Raw genomic sequence first — 27399 nt, 5'->3', positions numbered from 1 at the left:
GAAAATAATTTTGTAATTTCAAAGTAATTAAATATATTAATTATTTAATTAATATTTAAATAATCAATACATTAAATAATACAAAAAATATGATAGAAAAATACATTTTGATATCTATAAATATTTTGAAAATAAAATACATATTTTTCTGAAAAATAAGAGGTATTATACTAAAACATTTGATTTAAGTTAATATAATGATAAAAATATCTAATTTTTTTAATCACAAATATTTTTAAATCAAAGATAATAACTTTCTAGGAAAAAAGATACATTAAATGCATATTTTGGATTTATAAATAATTTCTTGCATTTTTTTTATTTTTAAAAGGATTTAAAATTAATTTAAAATCAATTTAAAAAAAAATGGCGGCGGCGGCTGAGTGGACACGTAACGACTTCTGGTTGGATGCGAGGTCTACAGGTAATCATTTCCTGGTGGCGCAATGATTGCGCCACCGAGCAATGATTGCCACAATCATGCTGCAATCAAGACCGCAGAGCGCAGTCCTACTTATCCACATAAGCGAGGATTCAAAGCAGTCCGGTCTCACACGGTTTAGATCCATAGCTCTGATTGCACCAGATGAGATGATGACCCCGGGCTCGATTCCACGATTCGGATGGAACCGCAGAACGACGGGATCTCCATCGTTGATTGAGCGATCAACGGTAGAGATCTTGTACTGTCGGGATTAGGGCAAAACTGAGGCTCCAAAGTATTTTTCATCCCGTTCTCCCTCGATACTCAACCAAATTGAACAAAATTTTAAACATGCACTATACTAGTGAAGAGCATCAATGGGAAATATAAAATGCATTCTAAAGCGTTATGCAAGAAAAGTTATTTAACTAGCTGTGTTCGTAACTAGGGTTAGCATTTTACCTCAATCCAATCGTTGGATTCAGTAGATCTTGGATATTCTGAGCTTGTAGATTGTCCACGGATCTTTTCTTAATTGAACTCGATTCTTGATTTGCATTAGATCTATCAGAATAAAACCTGGAAGGTTTCAAGGCTCGGGTTCACCGGATGATCGTCGCCAGCGGGGTCTTAGCGGTCGATCTTGGTCGGGAAAGGTGGGAGGGGATCAGAAGAGCTCTTCCACAAAGTATCTTAAGCTGAGAGAGCTTAGGGCAAGATCAAGTGAGAAAAAAGATCCCTAATACAAACCCTAACACCTCTATTTATACATCTAAGCTTGTCATGGACGGCCAAAATCTAATCTCCAGTAAATTAGGAGGGAATTAAGATAATATAGCCGTGTTTTTTAATTAGGGAGAGTTTTGGATGTGATTAATGCATTAATGGGTCTTAAATTGACCTAACCCAAGGAAGATTTGGGTTGACCAAGTCAAGGGTTGACTTGGTCAACCAAGTCAAATAAACCCAACCAAGAAGCCATGGGATTGAGTATGATTTGGATCTAGGTTCAAATGTGTCTAAATGGGTCAAATTGACCCAATAAGACTTGTGTTGACCAAGTCAAAAGTTGACTTGGTCAACCTAGTCTATTGAGTCCTAGAGAATGGGTTTGAAATTGAATTAGACCCATTAAGGCTCAATGGGTCAACTTGAGTTGACTTGGTCAACTAAATTGACCCAAGACATGGGTTTGAGCTCAATGAACTTGGTCTAACACATGAAACCCAAGGTAGGTTGTCTTGGGGCCTAGCTTGGTCAGTTTGACCAAGTCAACTCCTTTGACCAGGAGTCTGAGCAAAAACTAGGTCAACACATGAGCATAAAATATATAGAGCATGAGCATAAATTACACAAGTAACTTAACTTTCTTTTTACAGGTTGAGAAAGTGACGCCATCAGAGAGAATGCAGGAACTTCGGACCTGATTGCCAGATTTCAAGAAGAGAGAATGCATAAAGGAGTTTAGCTTTAAAGATGGAATGTCGGATGTTGAAAATAAAAAAGGAGCCGCTCAAAATATAGAATTCAACTGCCATTTTCACTTTTAATCTTTATCGGTATTTACGTGTTGAAGCCACACCAGAATTTCACTAAACAATCCACATCGATAATTACCACATAGGTTATCCACGGGTCACGATTTTATAGGAGTCCAAATGCAAACCAATGTCCTGATTCCGCACCAAATAATCTCTCTTTTTTGACACATAATATCCCCCTATCTACTTCCTCACATTCTTTAACCATCCCACAACTGAGTAGCTACAACCCGCATACCTTCAATCTGTCACCCTATTTAAAGACCCCGCATGTGTTCGTTGACCTCTTATCTTCTTCATGCAACTTCCACAACTTGAACCTGTGACCCAAACTCTTCTGTTCCTCCAACCTGTTGCAGCCTCATAACCAATAGCCCACTTTGACCAATACCTCATACCTGGTATATACAACACAGATAAGATTTAGCCGAATCTTATGATCTCTACTCTACCTCACTGACCTATAATTCTCCCTATACGATAAAACCTTCTCCGAACGTGCCTCCTTATTCGATGCATGGATCTCCTGCATCTGTCTCCTTTACTTTGGCCAAACGCCCCAAACCCAACCTAGCCACTCTGACTTCCATCCCGACTAGGCTGCCTGCACTCATCAATCTTCTCCAAGCACCCCTTTTTTTCATAGCCAGACCTAATCAGCCGCCGACATGCATTTCCTGATCTCCTACCTCAATACTCCATCTAATCCTCTAGTGAGGCAGACCTCCCTCCTCTGCCATTTGCACACCACCTGTACATCAAAGCCCAATTAAACCCCTTTACTATGTCGAGCCCCTCAATACCTCTTCTCATTTCATATACGATCAATTCATACACTTCATCTCCCTCATCAATTCATACACTTCATCTCCCTCACAACCAGGAGAGATTATTTTTTGCGACATCAAACACAGCTTACATTCCATAGGCGAATCAGGTGCAATCACATCATCTAGTACCAAGCAGTATCGAGCAATACCAAGCTACGGTACCAAATAAGGGGAGATGTGACACAATTTCATTAGGATATGAAAGAAGAAGTAAGGAGATAGAAAAAGAGTTCAATAAGGAAAAAAAAAAGATAGAGAAAAATCAAAAAAGAAAAAGAAAATAAAAAAGGGGGAAATAAGTTTTTTCTTCTAACTTTAACTACTACCTTAGCCTTAACATTATCACCATCACAATTTCGTGCAAATATAATGACTCCTCAAACTAAAGAAAACTCCAAATCCAATTTTTGTCACCCATGATGCGCCGGGGAACCAAACTTGCATAACATGTAACTATACTTGAATAAATGCATAAATTGAATCTATAATTCACAAAATGACGAATAATTAAATGCAAATGAATGACCAGGGAACTTATGATAGGCAAAGAACTTGCTTACAAGTGATGATAAAATTGTAGAAGAAGTGACCTGATTACAAGTGATAACATGAAACTCTTGAATAATGATAGTTGATTTGCAATGTTCATCTCAAATCATGCTTATAAATAAATAGATATAACCATAATGAATGATGCAAGTACTGGTAACCTATAATGAATGTAACAACACCCTTCAATCCATATAAACATATGAAGAAGAATATTAAATCCTGCAAGAAATGTCAAATGGCATGTGAGGGATGTAGCATAAATACAAGCAAAATGAAAAGGTTGTAAAGGGGATGGTCTCTTTTCCATAAACATCAATCTACATACAGATTAACTCTTAGTAGTCTGTGTATGAATGATAACAAGTAGCATGCAATGAATGTTACGATATCCCCAAAATAAATGTAAGTTCACTTGTATAATAATACTATATTTCCCTGTGTGTGATAACAACAGATGGATATATTTGCGGATAACAATAGTGGATATGCCACAAATACAACATATCCCTTGTGGACACAAGTGCACACACTATCTATAAGCAAGGACCAAGAGCTTGCAGCAAACACATACCCTCAGAGTGTGTGTATGCATGACACATGAAGTGTACAAGATAATTTTCTTACAAGCATGATTTTGAGCTTATAACACACAACATTTCATTTATAAGATATTGCAAAGAGTTTGTAAGGGTTTATAAGAGACAACGCAAGATGTGAAAGTGAATATAATAACTTGCCAACCAACAAATATGGGGATATCAGGAATGAATGTATCCAACCAGCCATCTCACATTAACATGCAATAATGTTATGACATCCTTTCAATCAATGTTGGTTTTCTTGCTGATGCATACGACTGCCTCCCACAAACATTAACCTAGTTTTTAGTGAATGTATCAACTTATCAGTCAACATACATGAAGAAACTAGTGGTGAATGCAGCTCACCCAACAATCGATATTAACTTACAAATGAATAAACACATCTGCTCGCAATAGCAATGACTACTACCCAACAAACACACTCAAGAAGACTGTGACGAATATAAAAGATTGTTTGTGAGCAAAGCATGAGATTCATGCAACATATAAGATTATTCCCCTATAGTAAACATAAACCTGCAAGTAAATGCATTAAACATCTGCAAGTGATGACAAATAATATATGGTGAATGTGAAGAATGCCCTACAAATGAAAATAAGGGAACTACAACTAATATAGCAGCCTTCCATTAAGTAATATGCTTCTATAAGAAAATAAACATATTAACCCTATATGAACAATGATAGTTGACACAGTCCGTTTACAAGCAACAGTGATAGATGTGATGGTAGATCTTCTATGAGCATAGATACATACACAACATATTATTTACGAGTAAGCACAAGAAACAACTAATGAATACGAGCTCCTACAAGCTACTATAGAAGACTCACTAAACACACTACATGCTATATACAAGCAATTATAGCATATTTGTCAATGCAAGACAATTTACCTACATAAATCATCAAATGACATGTAGCACAATGCTACGATCCTCCTGCAGACAAAAATAAGGAATTCGTTGAAAAAACTGAGGGCCCCTGATAAGATGAGGCAATAAAGTTGTGATGTCAGGCTATCACTTCAAATAAATCAACCCACTTGCAAGCAACATGTAGGAAGCTTCTAATAACTCACACATCATATTTGCTTAAAGAAGCACATTCATATGAGATAAATGTATAGGAACATGACAACATCCGATAGATGAAAATAGATGAACTACATCATGAGTGCATGAAAGATAAAATTCAATACATGGTTGAATAATACCATCGAATCCACAACACTTATACAAGCGGCCAATAGAAGGCATTTCTCATGCTTAAAAGAAATTTTGCATAGACTTTTGCAATAATCACTTAGCACAAATAATTATATTTAAATATTTAAAAGCTCCCCCTTCATGCATTAAAATATGATTACCCACATGGGCCCCGACGAGTGTGATTTATATACATATGTGACTTCTGAGGATATTGTGCGGGTCAAGAAATGAATCTATGTTTGAGCCTAATACTTTTATATGAATAAATAGGAGTCAATACAGCTCGAACTATCAAACAACTATATGATTATGGTGTCTACCATGATATTTATTTTATACTTTTATGTTAGGCCTTCAAGGTCTATAAAAAGAAATATTTTCTAATAAAAGTATAAAATCGATGATGAACCTGATCCTCTATAAACTAGTAGACATAGTCAATAAGGTTCTACCAATAAAGTGAATTACCCATAAGTATCACAATGATAGTCATGTTAACAAAAAATATCAACTAGAGAGGATCCTAAACATTAAAAAATGTCTCTCAAATTCCCATAAAATTTTGAAACTCAAAAGACCAAAAAACTTAAATAGTTAAATTTAAATTAAAAAAAGAAAAATACTTAAAGAAAATTATATACCAACCCTTCGCAATGGTTTATCAAGGTGGAAAAATATAAAAATCACGCTAGCTTACAAAGAGAAAATGTTTGAACGATAATATCACTAAGATTCATTTTGAAATCATCTCTTAATAATAAGGATGTGGCACCAATGGTTTAGCCGCCAAATGACACCATAGGTAAATAGTTATGACCGGGACCCTCTGACTTAGTTATTGTGCTTCCAAATGACATTATTATGTTATAGTCATGATCAGAGCTCGTGTGTTCCCCAATGGCTTCAAATCCTTTAGTAAACAATCAATAGGTTATGACTGATATAGCACAAAGCCTTTATTAGCTAAGGTGGCTTACAATTTGTCCCCTTAGACAAATATTAACCCTAGATATAAAAGGTACACTTGGAAGAAGCAACCTATCGCTGCCAACATCATCCTTCTTTGAGATTAGGTTGACTGCCTCCTCTGACTAAGTAGTCACGGGATCATGATGTCCCAAGAAGATGAAACCAGGGGATATTAATTAGGTCTAATATCAAAACTCCTAACATCTACTTTAAGTGCAAGGTGGTAATTTTATAATTTTAAATGCTAAATTTTTAAATACCAAATCATGTTGCTAATATATGCCGGATATTACCTATCTGTTTGATACCTAGCTTTAATCAAAAGTTCTCTCTCACTATCGAAAGGGGTAATTAACTATAGAAGCTTGCACCTATAGGAAACCTAAACTTAAATCATAAAGTCCTTACAAAATGAGGGCAAAATCTCCGGGTAATGTTTTACTCAAAACTCAATCTTCCTTCTAAAAAATTTGTGTCATAACCTAAACATTAAAACTCTCCTCTGTTGAGATTATTGCAATATAGTTTTTCGATTGTTGAGATTCTTGCATCATGTGTGTTTCTTTTATGATTCCAACTATTATTATTTTACTTAGTGATTCTCCTAACATATTTTTGTATGTATTGCTTTTATTGTTTGTGTGTTCAAACGTTTCAGGAAAATCATACTCCAGACAGTTGAAGACTTCAAATAAGATTTGATTAGGGTTCATTGTAAATGAAGTCAGTATTTTTAATTTTATTGAGTCTGAGAAAGTGTGAATGTAATTGAGTAACTATGCACACACACACACACTTGGAAATTTTTAAAATTATAATTTTTTTAAAACTGATCGTACTGTATGACTTTATTTTGTATGGGATGATTTTTTCAGTTATAGTTAAAAGAACGAGAGGAGAAAATTTTTATAAGTACTAATCGTACTGTTTGAAGGATTCTTCATACATACGACATCTAGAGTATAAATTGAATATGACCCTTTTCATCCTGATGAATTTAAATCATTTTTTGAAAGGATCATACTATACAATATGTTGTTTATATAGACGACATCCATATTACGAATTGGACGGGTCCCTTTTCATCCCGACAAATCTCAAAGTTTTTTAAACTGATTGTACTGTATAATATCTAGTTTATATAGATGACATCCAGAGTATAAATTAGACAAGTCCCTTGTCATCCCGACAAATACCAAATTTTTATGAACGATTCATATTGTACGATGTCTTGTTCGTACAGACGACGTCTAGAGTATAAAAATATGGGGTACCTTTTCATCTCGATGATGTTGAAATCTTTTCTTAACTATTCATATAGTACGAACAGGGTTCATACTGGATGATCATCGTGCACAAAAATATTTCGTACAGGTTTGTACTGATTCGTACGTAATAATTTTTGAATTGTTCATACGTACAAAAATATGATCGTATTGTACGATCGTATACACTCAAAATGGAAAATTTCAATTTTGTGGACGGTTTTTCATGTCTTTCATATAAAAGATCCTTAAAAACTAACGTGGCAAGAGTTGTTCTTCGTGATTTTTCAAGAGCAAGTAAAAGAGTGTTTGTGGGAAAGTGTTTGAGTGAGAGTTCTTGCAAGTGGAGTGTTAAAGGAGCACAAAGTTACTCAAAGGTAAGAATCTCTTTTGATTTTTTTATTCTTACTCTTCATTTCTTCTTTTTAGTTGCTCGAGAGAATATTTTTGAAGAAGATTCAGTTATCTGTCGACACTTGGAGGGTGTGCAAGGATGAAGATTCTCTACCGACACTTAAAAGGTGTGAAAGAATGACGGTTCTCTGCCAACACTTAGAGGGTGTGAAACAACGATAGTTCTAACGCACCGAAGATTAGTCAAAGAGAGGAAAATTGTAAAGGCTTCTCTGCCTTGCTATGGGGGCAAAAGGAGAGTCACTTTTGGTAAATAGTATAATATCTGAAGAGGGAGTCTTCAAGGAGTGGACGTAGGTCTTATTGGATCGAATCACTTTAAATCAATATGTCAATTTCTTTTTCGTGTTTTTATTTTCAGTAATCTTATTGTTATGTTTGAAAAACATATTTCAATATAAAATTAAGTTACATAATTTTTAATATTTGATTTTCTATAAAAAATTTCAATAGAATTTTTAAAATTACTAATCCACCCCCACCCCCCCCCCCCCTCTTGGTTAGCCTTGGGACATTAGTATAGGCTTAACAACCTATCCAGACTTTACATCCTCGATGGCCTGACCAAAAAAAGGGGTCACATAGAGGTTGGGCACAAATTTTTGGAGCTTATAGATTTATGGCGACTTGATTGCGGATGGTTTCTCCTTTCATCTTTGGTTAGTGATCTAGGTGCTATAGTAGCATCAAATTAATATGGACAAAAATTCTAAATTTTCAAGGATCATTTAACAAATTAAAATTTTAAATATCATAACAAGATCATTTAACAAAATTCTTGAAAAATTTGCCAAGTAGGATTTAAAGTTATTTTTAATTACTTGCTTTTATTATTATGTTATATGTAGTCTTTATATTTTGAAAGTATGGGTGATATATCAAGTATGGTTTAGTATCCCTTACCTTTCATTTATCTAGATAGATATATAGAACACTCCTTTCACCATTGAGATGGGACTGTTGAAACTCGTTCACTATGAATTAGGTTGTTAAACCTAAGCTTATGTCCTAAGGCTATCCAAGAGGGGGGTGAATTGGTATTTTAAAAAATTTATCCCTCTTTTGAATATTTTGAACCGAAAGTAAACTTTAATGAATTTTTAGAAATAATTTTTCAACCATAATTTTTAGAACAGAAAAAGCAGAAAATAAAAAGCAGTAAAGAATAAAAGACACAAGATTTATAGTGGTTCAATCAAAACTTGACCTACATCCACTCCCCAGAGGCACCCTCCGAGTATTGCACTAATACCAATAGTGTCTCTTCTTTTGCACCCATAGCAAGGTGGAGAAGCCTTTACAATAAACTCTTTCCACCACTACCCGGTGCGGCAGAGAACCGTCGTCCTTTTACACTATCCCCAATGTTGGCAGAGAACCGTTCGTCCTTTCACACTCTCCTAGTGTGGGAAGAGAACCCTTAGGTTGTTCACACTCTCCTTGTGTGAGCAGAGAACCCTTCATCTGTTCACACTCTCCAAGTGTCGGCAGAGAACCGGGTCTCCTTGACAGATCTCCTCACAAGAAATCTAGAAAGAAGAAAGAAAAGTGTGAAGTAATTAAAATTCAAAAGCAAAGACTCTTACCTTTAAACTCCAAGTGAAGCCTTCACACTCCAGTAGCAAGAATCCTTCTTCGTACACTCTATCGCACTCTCTCCTTGACTCTTCTTTTAATAGGCACGAAGATCAATGGGCAAAAAGATTATATGGCAGTTTAATCTTGACTATTTATAAGAAAGACACAAAAAATCATCCAAAAACTATAAATTTTCAAGTCAATACGAATTGGATCGTCCCATACGATCGTGGATCATCCTAGGCGATTTTACTTAAATGCGTTGGAAACGAGCCTAATGTATATGGGTATGAAATGACTTCGTATACACACATCATCCCGTATGAACTAGGTTCGTCCGGTACGAATGGTTATCCCATAGGTCGGTTCCCAAATACTGCAGAATGACACTTAATTCTTCAGAGTCAGTTCACTTTGTCTTGGGATGAAGTTAAGGTTCGTCCAGACAAAATTTTTGCAGAGAGAAAATCATCCCGGGATGAATACACTTCGTCCTGGTATGATAGCAATCCAGAGAGCAACTCGTCCTGGAATGAATACACTTTGTTTTTGAACAAAAATTTTTCAGAGAACATTTCGTCCTGGGATGAATACACTTAATCCTAGACGATCAAGACTTAGAAAATTTTCCTTCGACTCCTGCTCCTTCCATTGTTCTTATGAGGAGATAACTGACTTGATCGTCCTGTACGAACTATGTTTGTCCCATACGATCAGTACAAATTTCTCAAGATCTCCTTAAGTGTGTGTATGTATTCACTCAATTACAATCACTACCTTTCAAAACTTAATTCAAAGAAAAAATACAAGTTTTAAATCTACAAAGTATCTCATACTGAATTTGATTTGAAGTCTTTGTAGTCTGGAGTTTGATTTTCCTAAAATGTTAGTACACACAAGAGCAAAAATAACTTTTCCAAAAACTGTTAGGAGATAACTATACATAAAATAATAATATTTGAAATCATTAAAATTATAAAAGTTGCAAGAATGTAAAACATGCAAATAGTAACTCTCTTAACAATCTTCTTCATTTTGATGATGGAAAAATAATTATTGTTTGTATAATTTTCAAATTAAAAAAAATATCCTAAACTCCCCCTGAATTGATGAACACGTGTAAATAAGGAGGCATTTTTGGAAATTTTTAGAAATATATAACAAACAAAAATAAAATAAAAACACAACATACATAAAACCCTAAACAAAATCAAAAACAGACATAGATACGCAATATGAATCAACAAAAATAAAAACCACGATACAAACAATTTCTCCCTCTTTTTGACAACATCAAAAAGTAAAGAAGAAAACGACTTGAAATGTAAGCAGACATATGAAATTCATTTGATAATTTAATCTTGAAAGTGATTGAAATAAGTTATGCAATTAAAATTAAAATATTAAGCAAATCATATTAATTCATAGAATTTAAGAAGAGATATAACATTGATAATAGAAAGAATATATAAAAAGCATGAGTCAATTTAGACACTAAGATAAAGAAAATCATTGCAAATAGGATGAATAGAAATTTTGTATATTTCAAATGTCAATATAGAATATAAATATACAATAGATCAATTTGAATTGAGAGATTAAAAGATAATGGAAAGAAATAATTACCATATGCGGCGCTTTGCGCATCTTTTTCAAATTATTGACACATTTTTGTGCATCTTTTTTGTTTTTGGGCTTATTTTGTGCATCTTTTTCTACTTGCGAACCATTTCGCATTTCTTTTGATTTTTGTACATTTATATATTTTTTGAAGAGTAATTTTGATATTTCCAAAATCAATAATAAAAAATTTCAAATTTTTCTAAATATTTATTGATAAGAGAAATATAAAATAAGAAAATATCATAGTTTTTTTTTTTGAAGAAATGCAAATAGCATTAATAATAATAAAAAAAGAGCCTAAGAACAAGGCCTAAAGCAAACCTAAAGAGTCACATTCCTCCTTCAAGAAAAACAGAAATGAAGGAGGAATATCTTTAATATCAATGTTCTCCCAAGTAAACGAACTCTTTAAAGCCAAATTAGCACATATATCCGCTAATTTGTTACAACATCTTTTACTAAAAGAAAATGTAACCTGATTGAAATCAAGAAGGAATGAGAATTTCTCTTCTATGTGTTTACTAACCTTCCAATTCTTCATAGCCGATTGAAGAAGATTGATAATGTTGAAATTATCTCCTTCAATAATGATTCCTTGAGCTTCAAACATCCAATCACAAAATATGTACTTCAAGTGAAGAATTACCATCAATTCGATTTGAGCAATATCCCAATGCATAATATTTATTCCAAAAGCTAGAAGGAATCTACCTTTCTCATCTCTTATTACACCTCCAAATCCAGCCACATTGTTTGATAAGATAGAAGCATCTACATTTAGTTTAATCCAACCGGTTGGAGGAGGATACCAAGAGCAAAACAGCTCACGCTGGTTAGTATCCCAGTTTTCTGGAACTTGATTAAAAAAATTGCTGAATGTAGATGTAGAAACCACATAGGATGCCAAGAAATTATTAGAGTCTTCTATGCCATCATGAATCAATTTACATCTACTTTTCCACACTAGCCAAGTAGACGTACAATACATATTGGCAATGATAGAATTTTTCCCCACAAGCTTCTTTAAACTTTCAAAACAATCTTGCAAATGTTGAAGATAGGAATTTGGAATCCCCATTTATTGAGCAAAAAGATTACTTCATGAAGCTTTGAACAATTACCTGCTATATGCCATTCATTCTCATCATCCATACATCCCCTCGGGCAACCTGAGAAATTGCTCAATTTCCTTCTCACTAGAAAATCATTAGAAGGTAAGCCGTCATTGTACAGCCTACACCTGAACAGCTCAATCTTCGGTCTCAACTTCAATTTCTTCATCCAGCTCCATATCGAACCATCATCATTTTTATGTGAAGCTGAATGAAAAACCAGAGCAGCAATTGATTTTCCTAAGAATTTAGAATTAAGCTCAATGCTATCAAATCCTTTTCCGTCTTGAATTGGAACTTGAAGAATAAGATCCCTCAGATGTTCCCCAAATGTATTTTGAATCAGATCAGAATTCCACTTCCAATTAGCAATGAAATAACTCAGTTTTAATTCACTGTTCTCAGAACAGTTTACAAATGTTGGCCATCTTGCTAAGCTTCTATCCATAATCCAGCTATCAAACATCCAGTTAATAGAATTTCCATTAGAAACATTCCATCTAACAATGTTTCTAAAATATTAAGCTCCCATAGTGATGATTTTCCACGTCGAAGAGCAATCTATTTTCATTGGAGTTAACCAGACGTCGTCACCATATTTCGCTCTTAAAATTTGATTCAGCATGGTAGAAGGCTTTGTACAGAAGTTCCATGCTAGTTTGGCCCGTAAAGGATCAATCCTAGACACAGCAGAGAATAGTCCTCTACCTCCTTCTTCCTTGGTTTTGCATAACGTTTTCCAAGAGGTATAGTGAATACCTGTATTGCCATTGTTCTTCTTCCACAAAAAGCTTCTACACATTTTATCAAATTCATTCAAAATGCCTAAGGGAACAAGGGAGATATAAGTTAAGAACATAGGAAGAGAGAGGAAAGCAGATTTAATGAGAACCATCTTGCCTTCCAAAGATATGAATTTTTGTCCCCAAATGTTTTATCTATTTGCTGCCACTTCCATGAGTCTAGAGAAATCCGAAGTTACCATCCTCCTCAATGTCATCTTTACCCCAAGATAATTCAATTCTTTGACCACATTGAATTTAAGAAGTTTGGAAATTATCTTTTTAGTTCTATGGTTAGTAAACTTGCCAAAAATAACCATAGACTTCTCCTTGTTAACTTTTTGACTCGACCATAAGCAGTAATTATTAATGATAGTTTTCAAATCATTAATAACTTTGCTATTACATTCAGAGAAAATCAAAATATCATCCGCATAAAGCAAATGGGATACTCTAGGAGCCTTGGGAGAAATAGAAATCCCTATATCACCTTTCCTACCATTAAGAGCATCAGAAAGGATTTGGGAGCAAAGAATAAACAAATATGGGGATAAAGGGCAACCTTGCCTAAATCCAGTTTTTCCATAAATCCAATATGATTTCTTTCCATTAATCGAAATGCAATACTTGGGATTTAAGATACACTGTAAAATGAGTTCCTTAAACTTAGTAGGAAAGTTAAAATGAGAAAGCACTTGCCTTAAAGCATCCCACCCCATGCTATCATAAGCTTGTTCCATGTCAAGCTTTATTGCCAATAGACCTTTCCTAGCTTTAGAATACCAAAATTTATTGAATATTTCCTGAGCTAAAAGAACATGATCTGACAAGGAGCGTCCTTTGATAAAAGCATCTTGATCCATCGAGATTAATTTATGAATAACCAATTCCAATCTACTCAAGAGCATCTTTGCAATAATTTTATAAATGGTCAAACATAAGTTAATAGGCCGATAATTTGTTACCTCTTGGGGATTTTGAATTTTCGGAATCAATACTATAATGGTTTCCTTCCACGATATTGGCATCTCTCCAGAAACCATAAAGTGATTCACTGCTAACCAAATATCTTCAGAAATCAGATTCCAGAAATTTTTCAGGAATGAAAAAGTAACCCCGTCCACTCCAGGTGCAATATTACAACCAGAATTTTGAATGATAGCATGAAGCTCCTCCCTCGTGAATTCAACATCCAAAACAGCTTGATCATTCTCATTGATTACAGCTCCAGGATTCGGCCATCCTTCAATTAAACAATTCCTATGCTTCCATTTAAGCAGGAAAAAATCAGAAAAAACTTTCTGAATTTCATTAGCATCCTCCGTGATTTTCCCTTCCTTGGTTTTAATGTGACTAATCCAGTTGTTGTTTTTCCTAGCATTAGCAAAAGCATGAAAGAAACGCGAATTGCAATCTCCTTCTTCCATCCACCTTGCTTTAGCTCTTTGCCTCCACCAAGTATTGAGTCTAGCAAGAGTTTCATTGAGTTCATTAATTTTGAATCTTAAAACCTGAAGCTTTTCCACAAAAATCCCCATTTCGCCTTCTTCCAATTGCAATTCTTGTATTTCTTCTTTCAATTTGTCTCGAAGAATCGTAAGGTTCTTGAATTTGGCCTTGCTCCAGTAAAAAATAGATCTAAGAGTTCTTCTGAACTTAACATTGAGAGAATCAGCCGGATTCAATCCAGCAAATTTATTCCAAGATTTCTTCACAATAGCCTCTGCTCCATGATAAGTTGCCCATACGTATTCATAACGAATATCAGCTTTAATAAACATCGCTGGTTTGAAAATACTTAATAAAATAGGGCAATGATCTGACGCTATGCGAGATAGATGTTTCACCTTAGCAAGGTGAATAGAGTTCAAAGCATTGGAGTTAATAAGACATCTATCTATTAAGAGACTAGAAATTGAGAATTCTAATTATATCAAGTTATAAGCATAACTTAAATTTAGAAAAAATTAGATTTTCTAATGAAATTAATTTAGACTTGCACTTTAAAGTATAGCACTATTTAAGATCAAAAATCTAATGATTGTCATAAAGGCTAACACATATTTCAAAATAATTAAATCTAAAAACACGTGAACATATATTGATATCACTAAAAAGATATTATAATTTAAGGTCAGGATATCAATACAGAAACAAAACATTTAAAGTAAAGAAACATACAACAAACTTACTGAAAACACATTTAAAACACAAACTATAGAAAATACATAAAACTAAGTGCTACAATCATTGAGAAGGACCCTGATCTGGTGGAGGAGGAGGAGGTGCAGCACCAAAGATGTTAAAGTAAGTACTCATCATAAGCACATTTGATCCCTCATAAAATTCATGTCATGCTGATACTGTGCGGCCTGCTGCTGAAGATGAGTCTCAATTTGATCAAATCGTTGATAAAAATGAGTTTCTAAGCGATCAAATCTTTGAACCAAATCCTGATAATTTGGTTCATTGGCAGGTGCAGGTGCAGCTTCTGGTTCTTCCTCTGTATCACTAATGACATGAGTTCTACTTGGTTCTTCTTTGAAGATCGCTCTAAATGATCCATCGTTGTAGTAAAGCGGTTCTTCAAACTCTTGATCAGGATGAACCAAATTATATTTCTTCTCCTGAATGTAGGCAACAAGATGTCCTAAGGTGATGTTCTTCTTTCTCTTATGCTCTATATGTCCAATTTCAGACAGCCCATAAAGATAGTCAAGGATAAGTTAGGCTTCATCTATAGGTTCTTTATTCATGATCAAGAAACTCACCATAGTAAGAAGAGGGGTAATGTTGATCCTATCACCAACTTTAGGAATTATGAAAGTTCTAAGGATATGCTGGATGATTCGTTCATTACGAACTAGACCAGATACTCTAGCCACATGTTCGTTCACATTGTTCCCTTTCATCAAATTATTAATTTCAGACCATGAATAATCATGAGTGTTGATCAAATGATGGGCTCTGGCTCCCTCTGTCCTTAAGTTCAAAAAGGATCTTAAGTCATGCTTGGTGATTTTAACTTTTTGTTTGAAGACATAGGAACGGATTATAGAGTGGTCAGAATTAAAAGAAATGTTGGCGAGGAAGAAGTGGAAGGTTTCCTTATTGTAGAGATGGACGAGGGTAAGGATAAAACCAAAATGAGTTGAAGCAAATAAGTTCATTACCTGAAAGGTAATTTGTTCTTGGATAAGGATTCTTGAGGGTGTGATCTTCGCAGAGGCAAAACTAGGAAAAGATTCCTCATTTGCTTTAGAAAGGAAATTTTCAGAGGAATTTCTACGACGTTTCTTTGCTAAAATCTTTTTCCTCTGACTTGAGCTCACCATTTGGAAGAAGATCTAGAGTACAAAAGAGATTGAAAGTGAAGTTTTGAGTGTCACTGTTGAGTTCAAAAGCCCTTCTATTTATTAAAAATGATATATTCGTACCAGACGAAAAAATTTTGCTCCGTACGAAATTTTCAATTCGTCCTATATGAAAAAATTTTGTTTGGACAATCGAAAGCGTCAAAATGAAACGGCTTTTCGTAATCAACACAACTTACGAAGCATCCTTTTGTACAAACTTTTGACCAGTCTACGTATAGACGAACACGTGTTTGTCCTGGGATGAACAGAACTTATATCGTTTTAATGCCAGTTGAAACCGTCCCCTACATCAAACTGACATGTGTTCGTCCCAATGAACCAAAGGTTCGTACGTATGAAGTTTGTATTAAAAATTATCTTATCCATTCAACCGCTTTATTCATTTGTCCCGTTGTTTGAAAAACATTTCGCCCCGAACGATCGTGAAGATCGTACAGACGATGTGACAATAAAACACTGAAAATTGCATACAAATGGTTCAAAATCTGACAATTTGTCACATTACATACATCATCCTGTAAGAAAACAATTTTGTCCCGGACGATTGTCACTCAAAAAGTTTTTAATTTTATGCTATCAATTAAAACCAACATACAAAACACACTAAAAACATTAAACAACAAAAAAATACAAACTCTAAAAGAAAAAATCTCACAAATAAAATAAAAAACTCATAAAGAACACAAAAACATTTAACTAGAAAATAAACATCAATGTTGTAAAAATATTTTTATTTAAGCATTCAAATCACTCACACCAAGCCTTGTTCTTAATGCACTGAAAGTATCAAAGGCCAAAGATTTTGTAAAAATGTCTGCAAGTTGATTTTCAGTAGAAACATGATTGAGTTCAATTTCTCCTTTGGACACATGATCCCTTATGAAATGATGCCTTATGTCTATATGTTTGGTTCTTGAAAGTTGAATAGGATTTTTAGAAATGCAACTAGCACTAGTGTTATCAAAATAAATTTGAATAATGCCTATAGTCAATCCTAAATCAATCAACTGTTGTTTCAACTAAAGTACTTATGTCACACAACTTCCTAATGCGATGTATTCAGCTTCTACAGTAGATAGGGCTACTGAATTTTGTTTTCTACTAGACCAAGAGATTAGAGAATTTCCAATAAATTGACATGTTCCAAAAGTGCTCTTTCTATCCACCCTACAACCTGCAAAGTCAAAATCTAAATAACCAATGATATCAAATGAAGTGCTAAACTTAGGATACCATATTCCTAAGTTCTGAGTTCCTAACAGATATCTTAAAATCCTTTTCACTACTGTCAAATGTGATTCTTTTGGATATGATTGAAATCTATTACACAAACAGACAATAAACATGATATCGGGGCGACTAGCTGTCAAGTAAAGCAATGATCTAATTATCCCTCTAAATTTCTTTTGATCAACAGATTTTCCCTTAGGGTCCTTATCCAACTGAATTGAGGAACTCATTGGTGTGCTAACAGGTTTAGCATTGTCCATTTCATACTTATTGAGGATGTCCTTAACATACTTTGACTGACTAAGAAATGTATCTTCATCAATTTGCTTAATGCTAAATCCTAGAAAGTAACTCAAATCTCCTATTAGACTCATCTCAAATTCACTACTCATTATTTTAGAAAAATCATCACAAAGATTTTTATTTGAAGATCCAAAAATGATATCATTCACATAAATTTGAACAATGAGTATATCCTTTCCACATTTCTTCAAAAAGAGAGTTGTATCCACACTTCTTTTTTCAAAAGATCTTTCAAGTAGGAAAGAGCTCAACCTCTCATATCAAGCCCTAGGTGTCTGTTTCAATCCATATAATGCCTTTTTCAACTTGAAAACATGATTTGGGTATTTAGAATTTTCAAAACCTGAAGGTTATTCTACAAAAACATCTTCTTAAATTATCCCATTTAAAAAGGCACTTTTGACATCCATTTAATACAATTTAAATCCTCTAAAACAGGCAAAGGCAAGCAAAACCCTAATGTCTTCAAGTCTAGCTACAGGGATAAAAGTCTCCTCAAAATCAATCACTTCAATCTGATTATACCCCTTAGCAACTAATCTAGCCTTATTTCTAATGACTACTCCTGAGTCATTCATCTTATTTTTGAATACCCACTTAGTCCCAACTACACTTTGATCTTTTAGCCTTGCAGTTAATTCCCAAACTTTATTTCTTACAAATTGATTCAACTCTTCTTGCATGGCCAAAATCCAAAATTCATTAAAAAGTGTTTGATCAATATTAGTGGGTTTTATAGTTGAAATGAAGGGTGAATGATTGACTTCTTTGTTTAAACCTCTCCTAGTCCTTACACCCTCACTTGGTTCACCTATAATCAATTCCCTTTGATGGTTTTTAGAAAATCTCAAATCTCTAGGCAAAGGGTTTTCTATCTCCAAATTTTCTTCCAAATTCATTTTATCATTTTTTTGGGAGTTAATCTCAATTTCATCTTCTTCAACATTTGGCTCCTCCATATTTTCAGATTCATCAAATACAATATGTGTGGTCTCCTTAATTACCAAAATTCTTCTATTAAATACTCTATAAGATTTTCTAACACTTGAGTATCCAACAAAAATTTCTTAATCAGATTTTGGATCAATTTTTTCTAAGGCAGATTTTCCATTGTTATGAATGAACACCTTGTAACCAAAATAATACAAATGTGACAAATTTGGTGTTCTCCCTTTTAAAAACTTATAGGGTGTTTTATTCAATTTAGATCTCACATTCACCCTATTCAGAATATAACATGCAGTGCTAACCACCTCAACCCAAAAATATTTAGAAAGTGAGTATTCTGCCAACATTGTTCAGGCGGCTTCTATTAATGATCTATTTTTCCTTTCAACTACCCCATTCTGCTAAGGGGTTCTAGGTGCAGAAAAATTATGATCAATTCCTTTCTCCTTACAAAATTCTTCAAATTTCTCATTCTCAAATTCTCTTTCATGATCACTTTGTATAGAAATAATTTTAAACCCTAGTTTTCTTTGAATCAAAGTCAAAAAATTTCTAAATTCCTCAAATGATTTACTCTTATGAAATAAAAATCTAACCCATGTGAATCTTGAGTAATCATCCATAATCACAAATCCGTATACCTTCCCTCCTAGACTCACAGTACCAGCATGTCCAAAAAGATCCATGTGCAAAACCTCTAAAGGTTTACTAGTTCTAAGATCCTTATTGGACTGAAAAGAAGACTTCACTTGCTTTCCTAATTGATATGCATCACCAAGGTGGTCCTTAGTAAAGTCTAGTTTAGGTATACCTCTCACTAAGTTCTTTTTGGTAATCCTCCAAAGGTTTTTCATACTTGAATGACAAAGTCTCCTATGCCAAAGCCATGAATCATCAGATATAGTTTTCAAACAGAAAGTAGTAGGAGTTTGAATGCAATTCAAATTTAGCATATAAACATTGTTTACCCTTTTTCCATTCAAAACATCTTTACCATTTAGGCTTAATATGGAGCTAGTAGGAAAATATTTCACACAATATCCTTTATCACATAGCTGGCTTATACCTAACAGGTTATGCTTTAAGCCTTCTACTAATAATACATTCTCATTGTAAAATTTATTAAGATTTCCAATCATACATGAACCAACCACCTTCATTGTGGTGTTATCTCCAAGTGTAACCTTGCCTCCACTCCTAGCTTTCAGCAATATGAATTGTGCGGTATCTCTAGTCATATGCTTTGAACATCCGCTGTCCATATACCATATGCTCTCATGAGGTCTTGTGTGAGAGCAACCCTCTTCTTGATCTAACTGACCAAGATTATCGGCCATTAAGCACAGATTAGTGACTTCCTCTTCCTTCTCAGTCTTTGATGAATCTGAAGCTGAGTCCGCACAAAAAGCTCTTTGAAACTTCTTCTTACCCTTCTTTATAGTTGGTTTCTCCTCTATCTTCTCCTTGCTAGGAGTGTCTTTGAGTTTTAGGCAATCAGTCTTGATAAGAGAAGGTTTCCTGCACTAATAGCAAATTACTTCATTTGAAACCTTACCATTTCTATTAAATTTACCTCTATTTCAATGATGGCGTCTCTTTTGCTTCCTCTTTAGAAAGCTTCTAAATTGTCTAGTCATCAATGCGATGTCGTCTTCATTATTAGGTTGTGAGTGTTCACTCTCTGACTCTTCCACATTTAGTGTTATATTCTTCTCCCTTCGTGGTTCACCTGCATCAATCTTTCTTTGGCTAACTCCTTGCTCGTAAGCAATTAGCGAACTAATAAGATTGTCAATAGAGTAAATGTTTATATCTTTAGACTCTGTAATTGTAGTAATTTTAGCATCATAAGTAGTAGGCAAACAATGAAGAATTTTGTTAACCATTTCAGCATTCGTTAGTTCCCTACCCAGTGCATGTAAAGAGGTGACTATTTGTGTTAATCTTGTGTACATATCAGAAATGGATTCATTGGGTTTCATGTGAAACAGTTCATAATCATGCAATAAGATATTAAGTCTAGATTTCTTAACCTCAGTAGTCCCTTTTGCAAGTGGAAACCCGCATGTAGTCTTCTGATTTTAAAGCACAAAAGAAATTATTCAAGCATTTGGCATTTAGTTGTGCTAAGTCACATTCATCTACTGTCCAGTCCGCAAAAGGGGTTTCAACTCTAACTCCATTAACTAATCTAGTTTGTTTTGTATACCCTTCTTAAACTAAGTTCCACATACGATAATCAAGTAACTGTAAAAATATAGACATGCGTGTTTTCCAAAAATCAAATGGTATATTGTCGAACAGTGGATGTCTAGTTACAGAGTAACCTTTGGGTGTATTTCGGTTTCCAAATGTAGCCATCTATGTTAACGAAAAAGTAGTCTAAACTTATGATTTTGAAACAAGGCTTTGATACCACTTGTTGAAACTCGTTCACTATGAATTAGGTTGTTAAACCTAAGCTTATGTCCCCAAGGCTATCCAAGAGGGGGGGGGGGGGGGGAATTGGTATTTTAAAAAATTTATCCCTCTTTTGAATATTTTGAACCGAAAGTAAACTTTAATGAATTTTTAGAAATAGTTTTTCAACCAAAATTTTTAGAACAGAACAAGAAGAAAATAAAAAGCAGTAAAGAATAAAAGACACAAGATTTATAGTGGTTCGGTCAAAACCAGACCTACATCCACTCCCCGGAGGCACCCTCCGAGTATTGCACTAATACCAATAGTGTCTCCCCTTTTGCACCCACAGCGAGGCGGAGAAGCCTTTACAACAAACTCTTTTCACCACTACCTGCGGCAGAGAACCATCGTCCTTTTACACTATCCCTAATGTTGGCAGAGAACCATCGTCCTTTTACACTATCCCCAGTGTTGGCAGAGAATCATTCGTCCTTTCACACTCTCCTAGTGTTGGCAGAGAACCCTTCGGCTGTTCACACTCTCCTAGTGTGGGCAGAGAACCCTTCGTCTGTTCACACTCTCCAAGTGTCGGCAGAGAACCGGATCTACTTGACAGATCCCCTCACAAGAAATCTAGAAGGAAGAAAGAAAAGAGTAAAGTAATCAAAACTCAAAAGCAAAGACTCTTACCTTTAAACTCCAAGTGAAGCCTTCACGCTCCAGTAGCAAGAATCCTTTTTCAAACACTCTCTCACACTCTCTCCTTGACTATTCTTTCAATAGGCACGAAGATCAATGGGCAAAAAGATTATGTGAAAGTTTGATCTGGACTATTTATAGGAAAGACACAAAAAACCATCCAAAAACTGCAAATTTTTAAGCCAATACGAATTGGATCGTCCAATACGATCGTGGATCGTCCTGGACGATTTTACTTAAATGCGTTGGAAATGAACCTAATGTATATGGGTGTAAAATGACTTCGTACACATACATCGTCTCGTACGAACTAGGTTCGTTTGGTACGAACGGTTATTCCATAGGTTGGTTCCCAAACACTGCAGAACGACACTTAATTTTTTAGAGTCGGTTCACTTCGTCCTGGGATAAAGTTAAGGTTCATCTGGATGAAAGTTTTACATAGAGAAAATCGTCCCAGGACGAATACACTTTGTCCTGGTATGATAGCAATCCAGAGAGCAACTCGTCCTGGAATGAATACACTTCATTTTTGAACAAAAATTTTCCAGAGAACATTTCGTCCTGGGATTAATACACTTCGTCCTGGATGATCAGGACTTACAAAAATTTCCATCGACTCCTGCTTGTTCTATTGCTCTTAAGAGGAGATAACTTACTTGATCGTCCCGTACGACAGTACAAATTTTTAAAGATCTCCTTAAGTGTGTGTGTGTGTGTGTGTGTATTCACTCAATTACAATCACTCCCTTTCAAAACTTAATTCAAAGAAAAAATACAAGTTTCAAATCCACAAAGTATCTAATGCTGAATTTAATTTGAAGTCTTTGTAGTCTGGAGTTTGATTTTCCTAAAAATGTTAGTACATACAAGAGCAAAAAAAAAAATTTCCAAAAAGTGTTAGGAGATAACTATATATAAAATAATAATATCTGAAATCATCAAAACTATAAAAGTTGCAAGAATGTAAAACATGCAAATAGTAACTCTCTTAACAGGGACATGGTGCTAGCATATAGCTAGTTAATGACATCATCAATACTAGCAATATTGGAGCCACCATCCAATTTGATGGGCTGAAATTCTCTACAAGAACTAAAAGGGCTATCTTTGTCCAAGTGTATAGCATAGATGCTTAAGGGACCACCAGGAGGCCTCATTCTACTATATCCATAATGCCTCGCATACATCTACCAGCACAGCGAGCTGCCACTACTTAAAATCCTCAATACATGAGGATTTCTATTTTTGAGAGGTTAATTCAACCTGAAATCCCAACTATGAAGAGGGTTATATCCAAGATTAAGAGATACTTGTAAAATCTATATATTCTCATTGCACTAATTTTAAGAAAGCCTCTTATTATATACACTACATCACTAGAAGAGTTTCTTGGAACACTGCTAGTTCAGCACAATGAAAAAGTTACAAAAATTATACTCCATTATATCAGTCAAAGAATAATTAGAGCAAAAATATGTAATATCTAATTAAGAAGAATTGTTTGACGTTGATTTTTGTAATCTGTAAATTCTTCCACTGCATGTTGTCTCATAAAATCACATTGATATCAAAGATTGATGCACTGGAGTTATTGATGATAAGACCATCATTGACATGTCATTTAGTTTTGTGAGCAGTAATACTTCTATAGTTTGATATCACTTATATTCCACAGAAAATAATGAAGAGGAAACCATTGGCAGATTTTCTCATTGTGCATTCCATTCCTACAAATTCATCACTCAATGATGATATCTATGATGAATAGATCAAGCATAACTAGGAAGATTAGAAACCTCAAATTTAAGAGATCTACTTCGATGAGCGATCATTAATTAAACCTGTCCAACCTTTAAAACTAGTAAAAGGTCAATCTAGCATCAGCCTCATTTTCATAATAATTGAGGGAGGCATAATGAGATATTCATTTAGTCTAACCAAACTACAAATAAATAGAGAAATTAAATATGAGGCCTTAATAGCATGCGTAGATATTGCGACTTTAGTTAGGATTCAGAACCTTTAAGTTTTTGGTGACTCTATGTTTGTGATAAATCATGTGCTAGGTATTTATAAAATCTGCAAGCTTGAGTTGGTATACTATCACCGATAAGTTTTCAAGCTTATGTAAAGATTCAAACCATTAAATTATCTCATGTTCCTTGAGCTCAAAATAGCATGGCGGATTGTCGGGCCAAATTGGCCAAGAAAATAGTGATTTTGAATGACGAGCTTGTGTTGATCAGAGTCCACACTCGTTTGGTCTTAGAGCATCAATTCTATAATTCTCACAAGATGAGGGACTATCAAATTTGAGTCACAAAGATGCAACTCTAGTTATTCCTCAACCTCCCTAATGAATCATCATTGAAAACACGCCAGGAAAATATCAAGTAGTCAAAAGGAGGCACAAAGCTAGCGTCGCTTCAAAATCATGGTGGTGTTACTTACATGTTGAAGAACATGATGAATCAAGATATTTGTTCATCAATTATTTTAGAGAAAATAAACTACGAGTGGATAAATCACTAGCTACGCAAATCAGAAGGAGAGTGTTACAATACACGTTTATCAGCACACTATATCAAAAAGTTTTTGAATAAATGTGGCTGAGATGTTTGGGGACCAAAGAAGTCGATAGGGTGATAACAAAAGTTTATGAAGGACTATGTGGTGAACACCAATTAGGTTCCAAAATGATGGTCAAAATTAAAAGAATAGGTTACTATTGGTCAGCACTTAGTAATGATTGTATTGATCTTTTTAAGATTTGTCAGGCATGTCAAATTCACGATGATGTTATATATCAATCGTCAAATTCATTGCACGATACAATGGCATGCTAGCCATTTGAATATTTGAGCATTGATATAATTGGGAAGATAGGTCCACTGTCATTAGTAGGGTACTGGGTCATTCTAGCAACAACGGACTATTTTTCCAAGTGTGAAGAAGCAACTCCATTCAAAGAACTCACATTTGATCATGTAATCAACTTCTTCACCCATAATGTCATTTATAGATTTGGTATACTATTCCACATAATCTCAGACAATAGTACAACATTCAAGAGCACCAAAATTCACAGGTTCATCGATTGACATAAAATTGATTGGTGATACTCATCTATATACAACCCAAGGGTAAATGATCTGGCTGAGGCCTTCATCAAACTATTAGTAAAACTACTCAAGAATACTCTCACCAAGAATAAAAGAGAGTGTCACAACAAGATTGTAGAAGCGTTATAAGCGTACTATACAATTTACAATAATTCAACCAAAGCCACTATCGACCTCATTTTTCGAGGTCAATTTCCCCATAATCAACTCTAGCACCTAGGTCTTCGTAGCCTAGTGTAGACATCGCCCATAGGATTTCCCTTAGGTGGACGCCCACTGACGTAGCATCGACTCGAACCTACCACTCAACTCAAATCCAAATCAAAATTTGCTACACCAATCGAAACAGAATTAAATCAAATTGACTCGACTCTAGTACATTTTAATGACAATAGCCACAGTTAGTTCGGATTGGTTCGACACGAGTTCGACTTGCCCAAGTTGTTTCGCCCCGACTTAATTAAAATCAAAATCATCATTAGTAGAATAATATATATATATATATATTATTATTATTCTAAATTAATCTATAAATAATTTTAAAACTTTCTAAAATAAAAATTTTACTTTTAAAAGTCATATTTGGATTATATTTAATCTGAACCGGTTATTTAGTTAAGATGAGAAAGAGAGGACTTGTCTTAGTTTCGATTAAAACCCACGAACCTCTCACTCTCACGATCTTCCCCTGTAGTTGGCGAAACCCCCCTCCTTCCGTCGCCCTCTCTCTGGTCGTTCTCTCCAATTCACACGAACCCACTCACCCGAATGGCTCCTCTCCCTCTTATTTTCGCAAACAGCACTCACGACACTAGGACATCTCTCAGCAGTTCGCAAAACTGCACACAACTCTCGGATTCATTCATTCGAAAGCATAGAACGGAACTCCCTATCTCATTCTCACTCTCTGGATCGCACAACCCAGAACCGTCGCCTCTCCCTGCAGTTCGCACGAAGCCCTCCCTCTCTCCCGTTGGTTTCATCCCTAGGAAGAAAGCCCGATGCCTCTTGTTCGCAGGAGGCCTGCTCGCTCTCTCTCTCTGATTTATGAAACACCTCTCTTCTATTCGCCCCTCCAGCACGTCCCCTCTCCATTGGCACACACCGAAAGCCCCTAGTTCACCATCCCTAAGACAAAAAGGCCCCCAGCCCGTCGCCTCTTCTTAGCAGGAAATCCAAGGCGTGAGAAGAGCTCGAAGCGGAAACCCTCCTACTCCATTCCCTTCCAGTTCGTAAACGCCATTTCCAACTGATTCCAAGGAAGAGCAAACCGAGAGTTTATATATATATATATATATATATATATATATCTTTCTTTCTTTAAACATCTTCTTCTTCCCTTCAATCTTTAAAATCAAGCATTGAAAGTTATAATGTGATGTTTTTCTCTCCATTTTGTTATCTTGATTAGATATGGAAGGATTTAAATTTTCTTAATTGGAATCAAAAGAGATTTTTTTTATATATATTATGAAACAAACGATGGTTGCATTCATGTTCTTGGTTGCTTATGAAAATTTTGTCAGGGATTTAATGGAAGTTCTAATTTTTCATAGAGGAATAGTATTGATGTATACTTGTAATATTATTTAAAATCAATAATCTATGATACTTAGTTTCTTTTTTACTATTTTCAATAAATTTGCAATTAGATCTTTTTTATTATTTTCTCATCAAAGTCATATATTATATTCATGTTTATGTTTTGAGAGAAATGTATGAAAGAACATTTGACTTTAGATAATCATAACTAATGATGGAATTCTTGAAACTTAGAACGTTATGTATTTGTTTGAAGTAATGTGGTGAGAGAGTTGGTACTGTTGACCTCATTATTCGAGGTCAAATTCCCTTGAATCGACTCTAGTACCTAGGTCTTCATAGCCTAGTGTAGACGTCACCTGCAGGATTTCTCTTAGGTGGATACCTAATGACATAGGACGGACTCGACCTTTTATTCCAATCAAATCAAAATCAAATCAAATTAACTCAAATTGAATTCAATTTCAATGGCTCCGATTAACCCATTTTGACTCGTCACAAGTATATATATAATAATAATTGATATGTCATCAAAAATTATCTTAATCGGGCACGAATCTAGATGCAAAATTAAATATGGAAACTTCAAAAATTAATTGGAAGACCATCCGAACTTCAATTTCAGCAAACTTATAGTCGAACTGAGCGTCTCAGGAATACAAACCCAACGACACCAAGATCAACCCAATCCGAGCCCAAATGAATCAAAATCAAGGGCTCAAAGCGTTGTTTGAAGGTTCAAACCGCAATTTGAGTTACCAAACGGTATCCGATTTTGACGACCTTATACTCAAATCGAACGGCTCGACGAGATGAATCTAATGAACCCAATATCACCAAATTCCGAAATCATTAAGGCCTTCAAATGT

The 27399-nt window shown here is 34.7% G+C and overlaps 1 protein-coding gene across 1 annotated transcript; it reads right to left on the bottom strand.

Moving 5' to 3' along the window:
• Nucleotides 1–428: 428 nt before the first annotated feature.
• On the bottom strand, nucleotides 429–14684 carry LOC110115218. Its single transcript, XM_020848391.1, has 5 exons — nucleotides 13310–14684; nucleotides 12703–12946; nucleotides 12131–12576; nucleotides 11536–11858; nucleotides 429–686 (listed from the first exon to the last, which is right to left on the bottom strand). The coding sequence occupies exons 1-5, from the start codon at nucleotides 14682–14684 to the stop codon at nucleotides 429–431; spliced, it is 2646 nt and encodes an 881-aa protein (XP_020704050.1).
• Nucleotides 14685–27399: the final 12715 nt, after the last annotated feature.

The sequence above is a fragment of the Dendrobium catenatum genome, unplaced genomic scaffold (assembly GCF_001605985.2).
Source record: "Dendrobium catenatum unplaced genomic scaffold, ASM160598v2 fragScaff_scaffold_1178, whole genome shotgun sequence".
Lineage (NCBI taxonomy): Eukaryota > Viridiplantae > Streptophyta > Magnoliopsida > Asparagales > Orchidaceae > Dendrobium > Dendrobium catenatum.
The sequence above is the reverse complement of the archived record's forward strand: the minus strand, read 5'-3'. Positions and strand labels throughout refer to the sequence as shown.

Excerpts from the sequence above, each read along its gene's own strand:
- LOC110115218 (XM_020848391.1), bottom strand. The coding sequence starts at position 14,684 with ATGTTTATTAAAGCTGATATTCGTTATGAATACGTATGGGCAACTTAT. Across the intron at positions 12,947-13,309 it reads TATTTTGATTTTCTCTGAAT|GCATTTTGAATGAATTTGAT; the intron begins GTAATAGCAAAG and ends TTGTTCCCTTAG. Across the intron at positions 11,859-12,130 it reads GAATGAATGGCATATAGCAG|AAAACTGGGATACTAACCAG; the intron begins GTAATTGTTCAA and ends ATCAAGTTCCAG.